The sequence below is a fragment of the Corylus avellana genome, chromosome 11 (assembly GCF_965113065.1).
Source record: "Corylus avellana chromosome 11, dhCorAvel1.hap1.2, whole genome shotgun sequence".
In the NCBI taxonomy this organism is placed as follows: Eukaryota; Viridiplantae; Streptophyta; class Magnoliopsida; order Fagales; family Betulaceae; genus Corylus; species Corylus avellana.
This window is the reverse complement of record NC_142500.1, coordinates 16,901,987-16,916,652: the sequence shown is the minus strand read 5'-3', so window position 1 is coordinate 16,916,652 and position 14,666 is coordinate 16,901,987. Positions and strand designations below refer to the sequence as shown.

The 14,666-nt window shown below is 34.2% G+C and overlaps 1 protein-coding gene across 3 annotated transcripts; it reads left to right on the top strand.

Annotated features, from left to right (window-relative positions):
* Positions 1 to 1,475: 1,475 nt before the first annotated feature.
* LOC132171817 (uncharacterized) lies at positions 1,476 to 2,695 on the top strand. 3 transcript variants are annotated; one of them, XR_015909491.1, is made up of 3 exons: positions 1,563 to 1,653; positions 2,021 to 2,191; positions 2,392 to 2,482. XR_015909491.1 is itself a non-coding variant. In XM_088511928.1 (2 exons), exons 1-2 carry the CDS (start codon positions 1,528 to 1,530, stop codon positions 2,608 to 2,610), a joined length of 345 nt encoding a protein of 114 aa, XP_088368054.1. In that variant the 5' UTR covers positions 1,476 to 1,527; the 3' UTR covers positions 2,611 to 2,695. The 3 variants fall into 3 exon arrangements, 1 of the variants encoding a protein (XP_088368054.1); XR_015909492.1 differs by lacking the exon at positions 1,563 to 1,653 and adding an exon at positions 1,770 to 1,874; XM_088511928.1 differs by lacking the exon at positions 2,021 to 2,191 and having other exon boundaries at positions 1,476 to 1,653; positions 2,392 to 2,695.
* The last annotated feature ends 11,971 nt before the right edge of the window (positions 2,696 to 14,666 follow it).

The following is a 14,666-nucleotide window of genomic DNA, read 5'->3' as shown; positions in this document are numbered from 1 at the left end:
ATCCGATTGATCATAATGAATTAGTTCGATTGATCGTGATATGATTAAATGATCAATCAAACATCCGATCGATCTTAATAGATTAGTTCGATTGATCGCGATAGGATCAATCGTTCGATCAAACATCTGATCGATAGTAATGAATTAGTTCGATTGATCATAATAGAATCAAATGTCCGATCGATCGTACTGAATTAGTTCGATTGATCGTGATAGGATTAAATGTTCGATCAAACATCCGAGCGATCCCAATGAATTAGTTCGATTGATCGTGATAAGATCAAATGTTTGATCGAACATCCGATCGATCCTAGTGAATTAGTTCGATTGATTGTGATAAGATCAAATGATCGATCAAACATCTGATCGATCATAGTGAATTAGTTCGATTGATTGTGATAGGATCAAACATCTGATCAAAAATCCGATCGATTCAAGTGAATTAGTTCGATTGATCGTGATAGAATCAAATGATCAATCAAATGTTCGATCGAAAATCCGATCGATCAAACATCCAATCGATCCTAGTGAATTAGTTTGATTGATCGTGATAAGATCAAGCATCTGATCGAAAATCCAATCGATCCTAGTGAATTAGTTCGATTGATCGTAATAGAATCAATTGATCGATCAAACATCCGATTGATCCTAATGAATTAGTTAGATTGATCATGATAAGATCAATTGATCGATCAAACTGAATACAATTGAAGGTTCAATCGAACATTCAATTGAACTATAAGCTTTTTATATTATCTTAGTGCATTAGTTATATTATCTTTGGATTTTGTATTGATCTTATAATTAATTATAAGATAAATATCAACTTAATGATCTTTATTATAAAAATTTATTAAACGGAAATTATTAGTTAATATTATAATAATAAAAACATATTACAGGAGAAAATAAAGAAAAACAAAAATAAATAAAATAAATAAAAATTAAAAAATTATAAGTATAATTTTTTTTTTTTTAAAAAAATAAATTTGAGGCTCATTAGGGGCGACTTAGTCGCCCCTATTGAGTGCGAAAAATAAGCGCCAGCCAGTGGCGGGTATCTGAAATTTTCGGATCAAAAATTTCATAAACCGCGTCTTTTTTTTCCCCAAACCTTCAAAACACCAGAATCCTCCTAACACCCCTCTCACTCACCTCCCTCATCACTCTCACTCTCAATCTCTCTACCGCTGCTCTCCCAAACTTGATTGTATGCATATAACAATCAAAAGAAAACAAGGCCAACCTATTTACAGTTTTCTTGGTGTATAAGTTTTTCTTGTTCTAGCCTAATGTGTGTCATGTTATCTATTGTGTTAATGCTGCTTTTCTGTAAACCAAGGATTGAATAATTAAAGGCTATTCCTGACTGAGTAGTCTTTCTTCTTGTTGATGTAGTTAGAAATTTAATGTTCTTCCACTTAGTAATCAGAATTAAACTAGAATTGATGAGGAAATTTTTTTTTTCCTAAATAGGAGTATAGGAACTACACGTTCCCAGTTGCAGTTGCCATTGTTTTGTCCGGGATGTATGAAGATGACCTTGATAATGCTGATGATGTTGTGTATACTGGTCAAGGTGGACATAATTTAACTGGCAATAAGCATCAGATCCAAGACCAAAAGATGGAGCGTGGAAATTTGGCGCTCAAGGTGTGTATTTTATAGCTCTCCTAAGTCCTTTGTCTATTGTTACTTGTAAAAAAAAGTGATTTTCTATTGTTACCTGCAATGGTACTTTCTGATCTGTTCTCCTTTTAACCAGAAGCTCAAAGTGATATTGTTGTCATGTTGACCAGTGAGAGTGTGTGGATCAGATCAACACACTCTCACTAGTTGTTGATCCATTCTGCTTTTATTTTTAATTTTGTTGGGTAAGTCATTCTGCTTTTAGCCCAGAAGCTCTAAGTGATATTATGAGCAAGAATCAGTTTAGCACAAGAATCAGTGAGTGTGTTGAATGCCTTCTGAATTTGAAATCATATTAGTTGACTTGTACCTGCTATGTGCTCAATGGCAGAACTGTGTGGAGCAACATGTGCCTGTTAGAGTCATTCGTGGCCATGAATCTAAAAGCAGTTACACCGGTAAAGTTTACACATACGATGGATTGTACAAGGAGAAGAGCTGAGTAGCACCGGTTGACTTGACACCCATTTCCTTTTGATGAATAACTTGACACCCATTTCCGGTAAAGTTATAAAATGTATTAAAAATTACATTTTATAGGAGTCCAAGAAGTGGAGCACAACTTGCTCTGACCTTTAGTTACTTATTTTTATGCTTTGAATGATTTGTCCATTGAAGCTAAATATTCTCCATTCTTTTAATGGTTATATTGTTTCTTGGTTGCTGTCTGAGTATTCGTCTTGTTCTCTCTGATCTCTGCAGCCAGCAGCTGGAACTCCAATAACAGGGAAAGGTGTTGTTATCTGCAAGAACCCCTCTGATCCAACTGTCGTTTTGGGGTATTTGTCTGTAGCATTTCTCATTGCTACTACTGTGGCTGGGTTTTTGTCTCTGTTTTACCCTTACAAAGGAAAATCTGTTCCACAAAGTGCCTTATTTAGAAGCGCCAGTTTTGTTGTTTTCTTCAACATTGCTATGTAAGCATTCTGTTCTCAGTTCTCACTCTCCCATATTTTTTGATATTCTTATTCTGATATCTTGAAGAGACAAGCACTATTCATGCTCATTTTTCATCCTTTAACACACATGCATGCACTAAATTATTATGGGAGAGTGAATTATTAAGGAAAAGCTGCTCTTCATCTGAATCATTATCACTTTTGAATGTCAAAAGGAGGTGCAGTGCCAGAAATTATTTATAATTGAAGTTGACCAAATACCCAGAAACTGGGGTATATTTTCCAGTAGATACATGTGTGTGTGGTCGTTTAATCTTGGCGGTCCATAGGGATTGTGGTGCCAGTTTCAACAAACAATGATAGTAGGTTTTTGTTATAATATAGGCAAATGTGGGTTAAGAAAGTTTATATTGTAGCTGTTTTAATGTCTCTTTGCTGCCTGTAACTGTCAAAATCTACAGGGAAGGCACCCTTCCCCCTACTCACCAAAAATTATATAAAAGAGATGATTTGAAACCTGCCCAACGCTAGGTTGGATGAGAGGACCACCTTTTTTTATTGCTTGCCAATTTAGTTTGGTGGCAATCTTCTTGCGGGAAATCTACATTTATATGAAAAGCAGACGCTTATCTTTCATCTTTGGAGATAATTATTTCATTAATATAAACGAAAAATATACAATAGAAAAGTAAAAGGTACTGCCATTGAATTCGCTGTAATGACAACAGAACCTGACAAGGTGCTTGGACTGATGAACATGTCTCCCAGCTGATTCGCTTTTTGGATCAAACCATTGGAAAAACTAAACTTCCTAGCCTTGTTAACTGTCTTTTTCATATGTGAAATGAATTGTTTTTTACATCAATTATACCTTGAAGCCATTGAAACTATTAGCTTAACATTCCCTTTGCTCCCCATTTTACTATTAATTATTATTGAGTTATTGATTACCAATATTATTATGCATATTTACATCAAATGTTTGTGCAATAATTCTCTACTTTCTGATGGTCCGACTTGTTTCCTACCAACTAAATTAGTGTCCTGTAGACCCAACTCTTGACCAGCTCACTATTTTGGCTGTGAATGGGATTTTGACTTGATAGCCTTTGTAAGAGTCATGTTTAATGGGGGCTAGCGGGCATTTTTTCAATGATTGTCTTGGGACTGTAGATGTCTCACTTTGTTACTTCATTATATTGGAGTTAACATGTATTAGTGGGACTGTTATTGATATATGTTAGAAGTATTCTGGTTAGGAGTTAGCCGATGTATGTTACTCATACCAGTGTTCCCTGGTTCTGCGATCGATCGCACTCCAAGTGCGATCGATCGCAGTACCAGAGGGTTTTCAAGCAGGTTTTTTATATTTTGCGATCGATCGCACTCCAACTGCGATCGATCGCAAAATGTCGAAAACCTACTGGTACTGCGATCGATCGCACTCCAAGTGCGATCGATCGCAGATTATTTTTTTTTTAAATTTTTTAGGACCATTAGGGTCCACTTTGTGGACGCTAATGGTTAACTATTAGCGTCCACTTTGGTTTGGACGCTAATAGTTAATTTTTTTTTTTTTTATTTATTTTTTTAATTTTTGAGGACCATTAGGGTCCACTTTGTGGACGCTAATGGTTAACTATTAAAGTCCACTTTGGTTTGGACGCTAATAGTTAATTTTTTATTTTTTTTTATTTTTTATTTTTTATTTATTTTTTTAATTTTTGAGGACCATTAGGGTCCACTTTGTGGACGCTAATGGTTAACTATCAGCGTCTACTTTAGTTTGGACGCTGATAGTTATTATTATTATTTTTTTTTAAGGACCATTAGGGTCGACAAAGTGGACCCTAATGGTTAACTAAAAGTGGACGCTAATGCTTGCCTATTAGGGTCGACTTTCTCTTCCGTGTACATCATCTTTAGGGTCAAAACATTGTGACTTTTAGGGTCGATAAAGTGGACGCTAAAAGTGATCATTAGGGTCGACTTTTAAGTGGACCCTGATAATCAAACATTTGATCATTAGGGTCGGACTATTAGCGTCGACACCTTTAGGGTCGAAAAGTCGACGCTGTTGGCAATAGCGTCCACTTTAGGACCTTTAGGGGCGACTTTGAGTCGCCCCTAAAGACCTAATTTCTTGTAGTGATTACTAGCATACTAGTTCAACTAAAACCATCATATCTTGTGATTCAAATCTCAGATAAAGACAATTTTAGTGACGTTAGAAAGCTTATTCAAAGGGCTTATATATTCATATTTTACGAAAATTTTCCAATTTCAAAATATATTAGGTTAAAACTATTTTGTTGGATAACTTACGACTATTTTCTCTCTTTTAAGCATAATTAAGGACGGCTTAGGCCACAGTTAATTATGTTGTATTTTTTCATCAGCTTTCAATAAGAGAGACTCCCTAAGTTTTCTTTTATTTTCCATCAATTCATTGATTCTTTTGGGAAGGGTTATGAATCTTGTGTTTATTTGATTTGTGATCCACTAAACCCATATTGCATCAGTTGGTATCACAATCAGGGACGATGCAAGCCTATTTACGACCAATTCTACTAAAACATTCATATCTGGTGATTCAAATATCGAATTTATACAATCCTTGTGGAATTGTGAAGCTTAGTAAAAGGGATAAAATTTCATATTGTTTCATGAACATTTTCCAATTCTAATGTTTACTACTAGGTCAAAAAGAGCATGCTAGATGAATTTTGGTAGAAATTCCCAAGAGCCTCAGTTGAAGAATCGATTCATTCTTGTTCAATCAAGGGGTTGCATCACATTTCCCGTTCAAACAAGGTATCATCTCATTCGTACGAGGTTTTGCATCATACAAAAATTGAGGCTTTCGATCAATGGTACGATCAAACCTCGTTCGACTGAGGGGGGTGATCACAAGTCTCATTTGAATGAGACTTAATCTTGTTCGGACAAGATAACAGCTGATTGTTTTTTTATTTCATTTTCTACTAGGGTTACAACTCTTTTTATTTCATTTTCCGTGTAATCACATAATCCAGGCCCGATTATGAGCATACTAGTTCTACTAAACGTATGGATCATATCTTGTGATTCAAATATCGGATGAAGACAATTTTAGTGACGTTAGAAAGCTTATTCAAAGGACTATAAATTCATAGTTTACAAAAAAATTTCCAATTTCAACATTTATCAAGTTAAAATTATTTTGTTGGATGAACTTTGGTAGAAATTTCTAAGAGCCTCGGTCGAAGAGTCGGCAATTCCCATTCGACCAAGATGTTGCATCACAAGTCTCATTCAAAAGAGGTGTTGCATCATACAAAAACCCAAAGCGTTCAATCGATGGCACAGTCGAACCTCGTACAACTGAGGGAGTTATCGCAAGTCTTGTTCAAACCAGATCTCAGCAATTTTTTTTTTTTGTTAGTAGGGTTCCGTCTATTTTCTCTCTTTAATCCTAATAAGGACAGTTTAGGCCACAATGTATGTTGTACTTTTCATCAGCTTTCAATAAGAGACTCCCTAAGGTTTTTTTTTTTTTTTTTCCTTCAATTCATTGATTCTTTGGAAAATTACACTTTAACCCCCCCCCCCCCCCCAAAGTTTGGGGCGATTTGCAATTCGATCTTCAAAGCTTCAATTTTTGCAATCCACCGGCCCAAAGTTTCAAATTTTTGCAATTCTACCAATATTATCCCAAAATTCTCATATTGCCCCTAATTTTTTAAAAAAAAATTAAAAAAAAAAAGAACAAATTTAGGGGGGCAAAAATGCCTAGATTAGCCACCCTGATTTTTTTTAAAAAAAATTTTATAAAAAATAAAATAATAATAAAAAATGGGCAATATGAGAAGTTTTGGATACAATTGGTCAAATTGCAAAAAATTGAAAATTTGAGGGTGTGGATTACCAAAATTGAAACTTTAGAGGTTGAATTGCAAATCGCTCCAAACTTTGAAAGAGGGGAGTAAAATATAATTTTTCCTTGATTCTTCTTGTTTTTGGGAAGAGTTATGAATTTGGTGTTTGTTTGATTTGCAATCCACTAAACTCACACTGCATCAGTTAGTATCACAGCTAAGTGTGTTGCATTAGGGATGATGAAAGCCTATTTAATTATGACCAATTCTACTGAAACATCCATATTTTGGGATTCAAATATCGAATTTAGATAATCCTTGTGGAATTGAGAAGCTTAGTAAAAGGGATAAAAATTCATGTTTCATAAATATTTTCCAATTTTAACGTTTACTACTAGGTCAAAAATAGCATGCTAAATGAACTTTGGTAGAAATTCCCAAGAGCCTCAGTTGAAGAATCTGTTCATTCTTGTTCAATCAACGTATTGCATCACATTTCCCGTTCAAACAAGACATCATTTCATTTGTACAAGGTTTTGCATCATACAAAAATTGAGGCTTTCGATCAATGGTACAGTTAAACCTCTTTCAACTGTGGGGGTGATCACAAGTCTCATTCGAATGAGACTTAATCTTGTTCGAACGAGATGATAGCTGATTTTTTTTATTATTATTATTTTGTTTTCTACTAGGGTTACAACTCTTTTCTCTATATAAACCTAAAAAGGACGACTTAGGCCACAACGCGAATTATGTTCTATTTTCATCTGTTTTCAACTAGAAATTGAATAAGGTTGTTGTTGTTGTTATTTTATTTTATTTTATTTTATTTTTTCTATCTCTCCTCAATTTACTAATTTCTTTTAGTAACTTAAAAAAAAAAAAAAAATTAAAAAAAAATTCTTTCTTTTAGTTTTAAAAAGAGTCGTGAATTTTTAGTCAAGTATACCCTATATATCATCACGGGTTGCTAAATTTGCCGTACGTTAACAACCTTGTAATTGAAAAATATATCCACCTACAATGTACGGAGATCTAAACCATGGAAAGACGATATTGAATTTCATAGTCAGAACGGAACTTCAATAATATGTTCACACTACTTTTGAATATTCTTCCAAATTAAAGCATGCATGCATGAATCTTACTGCTAGCTTAATTATGGGTGATTGTAATAAAATCCTAGTGGTGGATAAATAGGCATCTTAGGCATGTTATGATTTCCTATAATTTTTTAAATTATAGAATTTATGCTGTTTTTATACATTGAAACGCTTGAAAAATAAAGCCTATTAAAATTGTAGCATGTTATCGAGGCAAGTAGAAAGAGATTTTTTTCTTTTTTCCCGAAATGGCTTATTCTTCACTTTTACATATACACTTACATTATCTAGAAAACTAAGAGACAATTTTTTTTACAGCATAAAGAGCAAGAATATGATAAAAACATACTTAATTTTCAGCTGCAATATGGCACATCTTTAATAGATATGATTTTTCAAGCGTTTCGATGTAACGAAACGGCTCAAATTCTGTAATTTAAAAATATTTTACAATGCATTTGAAATTATAAGAGATCCAGATCCCAACAACTCCAAAATCCTTTTGTCCTTTTCTCTCCACTTCTGCTATAATCTTTCCAATATTTTCATCCCCTCCTCTCCCCCTCTAAGGGCTGAGACCCCAAGTTTTGAATGAGAAGTATGGATAAATGTGATACAACACAATGTGTAGTGGATCGCAAAATCAAATAACAAAAAACTCAGAACTCTTCTTAAAACCAAGAACCAATTAAGGAATTGAAGTGAAATAAGAAAAAACTCAACCTTGAGTTTTTTATTGAAATCCGATTTAACATGGTTTCAGAGCAAAAAATTATGAGTTCGAATACTAATTTCACATTTCAATTATTAAATATTTTTGAGCCTTACTTATTGAGGAGAAGTAGTGTTAGAATAAATCAAATTATTAATTTCATTTCTTCCTTATTAGCTAATCATTTTAGAATAAATGTTGATTTAACGTTAAAACACAAGAGATCGAGATAAATTTAATAAAAATCACATACATATATATACACAGAAATTAATTTCCATTATCGGAAAATATAAGAAACACATGAATGTTATAAGCTTAGAAAGAGGACTTGAAATCCATCAGCAACAACCTTATAATGGCTCTCACCACTAATCTTATCGAACTCAAGCATTTTTCTATACTCTCAGCTATAATTCCACCGACTTTTGATTTACATTTTACGGCGATCCTATCATCGGCGTCGGGGGCATTGCCGTCTTTCGCATGGAGACTCCGGAAGAAATGGGTGGTAGGAAAGGCACCTTGCTCTTCTTCTTCTTCTACGAGTAAATAGGGTGGAGTCTCAGCCTGCATCAGGTCCTGTGATTCCCATTCTTCAGCATCCAAAGAAAATTCAAGATAATCTGCGCCCGCCATTGCCAAAGCTTCTAATGAAACAGCCATGATTGTGCGAGTGTTTTGATGACGAGGTTCCTCCCTACATGACTTTTATATATAGCGGGAAGAACCAATGAGGAAGCACATCATTTTTGATTTCTACAATATTCACGGGATATATATATATATATTGAAGCTTCTATATAAATATCGAAGAGAAGCAGCAGTGTTCTCGTGTCGTGAGCATCCTTCGAGATATTTTTTGTGCTTCCTCTTCAATACGTACAGAATAAAAGGCTTACGAATGATGTTGTGTCATGCTTTTCGTGCTATTATATTGCTTAGGATTACAGCCATGACATGAGCTTCGTAGCTGACAAACTGGCGTTATATTTTATGCTCCACCTGAATTTTTTTTTCTTTTTTCAATAAAAAAAAAAAATTAAAAAATTAAAAAAATAAAAAAAAAAATAAAAAAAAGCAGCTTATAGATTAGATAGAAGAAATGAGAAAAAAAAAATTAAAAAAAGGTTCATTTATAGAAATTTTTAATTTTTTATGTGTCATTAAACAACACCCATACTACAAAAAAAAAAAAAAAAAAAAAAAAGGATTTAGTGATGGGGTTTTTTGACACGTCACCAATTTATGACATGTTACTTTGTAACACATCACTTATTTTTTTAGTGACATGCCAGAACTAACATGTCATAAATTTGTGACGTGTCATTAGTGACACGTCACTATAATATTAAAAAAAGTAAAAATAAATTTAAAAACCGAAATATAAATTTTCTTATGATGTGGCATAGGCGCACATCATAAATAGGTAACATGACATAGGGGCACGTCACAAATTTGTAGTGCCAGATCAACCATATACAATTGGCAGAGTTAGAATCCAACTAATGGTGGTGGAATAGACTTTTAGTAAAGTGGACCGGCAAAACAAAAACAAATAAAAAAACATTATAAGAGGGGTAGAAAATTAGTCTTTGAGTGTGTTTGGGATTACGATTTCGCAAGAATAATCTGTATTTTTAAAAGATATCGCAAAACGTAAGGCGTTTGACATTACGATTTAAAAAGCATTTAATTTAAAATAGGAAAGAAAAAAAAAATCTATGATTTCTATAAGCAGGTTAAGGGGTGTTTATTAGAAAAAGTGCGAATTTAAACCAAAATCATGACTTCGCATAACAAATATTTGATATAAAAGTATTTTTTAACATGTTTTACTAAACACCTTTGCGATTTTAAAAAGTAGTGATTTTAAAAACGCAATTTTTTAAAATACAATTTTTAAAATCGCACTTATTGAAACCGTAATCCCAAACAAATCCTTGGAGGGGTTATCCCATAAAAATACATAGGGGTAACTTTTCTAAAGACCCCTGAACTTCCACCCGAATTGATAAACCCCCCCTCCCCCCCCCCCCCCCCTCAACCCCAAATTTCAAAATCTCTCAATTTGGTCACCTGAACTTTCAATTGCTCTCAATGTGAACCCCCCCGTCAGATTTTAAACGTTACTTGACGTTTATAACCCCTGAATTTTGTATAAAATTTCAACTTTACCTTTAATTCCAAAACGTTTTTTATTTTAAAAAAAAAAAAAAACGAAAATCAGGAATATTTTGGTCTTTTTTTGTATTTCTAATGGCTAAAATTGATGAAGGGGTCCACATTGAGAGCAATAGAAAGTTCATGAGTCTAAATTGAAAAATTTTAAAATTTTGGAGAGTTTGTCAAATCAGGTGAAAGTTCATAAGTTTTTGATGAAGTTACCACAAATATATAATTTTTGGGACATTTTTACATTTTTGGGGGGCTACTACCCCTAACGTACGCATGATGTGGTTTTGCCCTGATCCAACTGATAATCTTTCCTCATCAAATGATATCACAAAGTAAACCTAGAGAGAAAAAACCGGACCTTGCTCCCTCCTACCTACTCTTCCCCCCATCACACCCCCCCCCCCCCCCCCCCCCCCCCCCTTCTTTCCTCCTCCTTCCCTTCTTGTTTTTTCCTTTCTTTTTTCAGTATGTTTTTTTGGTTTTTCCAACCAATTCAGTTGCTCCGGCAATACCCCTTGGGTTGCCTCCGTTCGCTCTTCACTGTGTTGTGCCGCTCTTCACCTCCTGGAATTGGTTAGGCTTTTCGCCTCCCTCTCCTCTGTTGTTGTAGCTGTTTGCTAGTTTTTTATTGTGTTTTTGTTGTTGTTGTTTTTTTTTTTTTTTTTTTAATAAGGGTTTGACTTCTCCTTAGATCTGCTTTCATGAGCGATCTTTGGAGTGAAGAATTTTGTCATGGCCTTTGGGTCGAGGAGGATTAGTTTTTATGTAAGGGTTTTGCTCTTATGGCTGGGAAAAGAAAAGTTGGGAATATGGGTTACCTATGTATTAGATTGAGTCTGCCTGAAACAGATCTATTCTATAACTGAAGTTTAGACATGGGTTAGCGGATGTTGAAGTCATAGATAGGACTTGATTGTAAGATTTTATGTTTGTCTCTATAACGTTGTAACCTCGTAGCTTTGGTTATGATTTATCAGAACTTTTTATGCTATGCATGTAATGTAAGAGCTTTATGCTCTTGATCTTTTTTCAATGAATGAATATGAAATATTCCCCTAAAACAAAAATGATATCACAATTTGATTATATCATAAAATTATATTCTGACCATTATCACCCGATTTACGTTTCTTATATTGGTTTATTAAAAGTGTCGCATTTAGGACCTGTTTGGGATTACGTTTAAGGGATCTAAAAGTGATTTTAACATTTAAAAAGTTTGTTTGAAGAAAAAAAATACTCGTTTGGTAAAAAAATTAAGGGAAATTATATATAAACTCCTTAGGTCAACACGCTTTGATTAAAAACTCCCTAAGTGTTTTTTTTTTGAAATTGACTCCCCGGGTTAATCCGAAACTACAATAAACTCCCCACCGTCAAAAAATTTTAACAACCGTTAGGCCACTCAAAACTCTCCGTTTTATCTAATTAAAATATTATTTTTTTATTAATTTAATTTAAAAAATTAAATCTTAAAAAAAAAAAAATAAATAAAAAATTGAAGGGTGGCGGTGCCACCCTGGCCACCCACCCCAACCCCTATGGGGTGGCCGTAAGCCACCCCTAGGGGTGGCTTACGGCCACCCCCAGGTGGTTTGGGGCCACCCCTTTCCACCCCATGGGGTGGCCGCAAGCCCAAGGGGTGGCTTGGGGCCACCCCAAACCACCTGGTCGTGGCCGCGAGCCACCCAGGGGTGGTTTGCGGCCACCCCCTTGGGGGTTTGGGGTGGCCCGCAGGCCACCCCTCCACCCATGGGGTGGCTCGCAGCCACCCCATGGGTGGAAAGGGGTGGCTGCGAGCCACCCCAAACCACCTGGGGGTGGCTTGCGGCCACCCCATAAGGGTTGGGGGGTGGCCAGGGTGGCACCACCATCTCTGGCCACCTTTCAATTTTTTTTTTTTTAAGATTTAATTTTTTAAATTAGATTTATATTTTAATCAGATAAAATGGAGAGTTTTGAGTGGCCTTAACAGTTGTTAATAATTTTTTACGGTAAGGAGTTTATTGTAGTTTCGATTAACCTAGGGAGTCAATTTCTGAGAAAAAACACTTAGGGAGTTTTTAATCAAAGCGCGTTGACCTAAGGAGTTTATATATAATTTCTCAAAAATTAAAAGCGCTTAAAGAATTCAAAAAGCCTAAAAATGACCAAAAAATACTTTTGGCAAAAACTTAAAAATGAAGCTTTTATTCAAAAGCTATTTTTAACTTAAAAGTTCTATTTCTCAAATGTCATTCCAAATAGGCTCTTAATGGATTCAAAAAGCATAAAAATGCTTTTGAAAAATTTAAAAGTGCTTTTAACATTCAAAAATTCTATTTGAATAAAAAAAATACTCGTTTGGTAAAAAAATTAACAGCGCTTTTAAAGATTCAAAAATCCTAAGAAGGCCAAAAAAACACTTTTGGTAAAAGCTTAAAAATGAAGTTTTTGTCCAAAAACTATTTTTAACTTAAAAACTCTATTTCTCAAATGTTATTCCTAACAGGCTCTTAATGGTGAAAATCATGTATAAAGCTAGATTTATCAACTTTAAATTCTGATTATAAAAAAGAAAGAATCCTTGTCACACAGAGGGTTTTGGCGAATAGGAGTTTTGGGGCGTGCATTACTGTATTAATTGCAAAAATATACTAAGGATCTGTTAGAGATTGCTTTAGAAAGCTTAAAAAGTACTTTTAGTACTTAAAAAGTTATGCTACGTAAAAGTTTGCTTGTTTGGTAAAAAATTTCAAAAGTACTTCCTTGACTTTTTTAATCTAAAATTTGTTTAAACCCACTTTTGACAAAAGCTTACAAATGGAGCTTTTGAAGGTCTGTTTGGGATTACGTTTAATGGACGTAAAAGTGTATTTAACACTCAAAAAATTCATTTGAAGCAAAAATGTATTGTTTGGTACAAAAAAATTAAAAGCGCTTTTAAGAGTCCAAAAAGCCTAAAAATGGTTGAAAACACATTTTTGGCTTTTGCCTAAAAACATTTTTTTACTTAAAAACTCTATTTCTTAAACGCAATCTCAAACAAGCTCTAAGTAAAAAAAATAAAAAAATAAAAAATAAAAAATAAAAAAAGCTTTTAAGTCACAGTTTCCTCCAATAGCAGCTTCAAATTTTTACCCATCCCTTCCCAGAAGGAGGCAGTAAGTGTTTTTCTGGAGTCCTAATCGGGCCTATGTAAATGTTCTTCAACACCTTTCCCTTTTATCCATCATTCTCATCACAACAAAACCACTAATCTTAATCTTTTTTTTTTTTTTTTTTTAAGTCACTAATCTTAATCTTAAACGAAACAAAAAGGGCCGCTGGAAAAAAGAGGAAAGATACTTTATTGGCTCTCGTGAAGTACTTGATCATGAGAGGAGTCCGGGATCTGCTTGTGAAGGGAATCTGCTTCTCACATGTTCTACACTAATCTTTGAAGCATGAGTGAGAGAACCCAAAATTCATTCTACTTTTTTCTTGAATTCATGAGAGGCACATCTTTTCATTACCCCCACAAATCTTCAGATACAAGAAAAAGAATTACGAAAAGGGTTTCCGATTAACCATAAGTCAAATGCGTTTAGTGAAGTCCAATAAAGTTTCGAAAAAAGTTATTCTGTTCCATGCCAATCGATTTTTCTCATATTTCTGTTCCAATAAAAGGATCTCTCACTTTCGCTTGTCATTTCAGAACTCAATAATGTTATCATTCGTATAAAGGTAAGATATGCAGAAAAGATCAGAAACAGTGCGCTGTGACTGTGAGTGTTTGGTTGGTGGGAAATTTAAAAGAAAAGGAAAAAAACAACATATACAACAACTTTAACCCCACAATTCGCGTATTCTTCTCGAGATATTCTCAAAAAGTTTTTCCTGTTTCTGTAAAAGTTGTGAAAACGCGCGCACCGACATTAAAGTTGAAGAGGAGAAGCTACTATTGGCGTAGAAGATGCATGGTGGCAACTTTATGCGATCAGTAAGCCCAACTTCATAGCAGCACACAGAATTTCGTACAGAATGCTTAATTAATTTCCTTGTGATTAATCATCTTTACATTAAAACTATGCTCATTGTGTGTTATAATTAAGCATCTTGAATAAGCTAAATGAAGATGTTGTAATATGGGTTGAAAAATGTTGCGTGAATACTTTTACATACACGTAACAGGATGGATTCATGGATTGTTAGGTTTTGAGGAAACTTAGACATTTTAGATTCGTTGAAGTGAACCTAAAACCTTTTT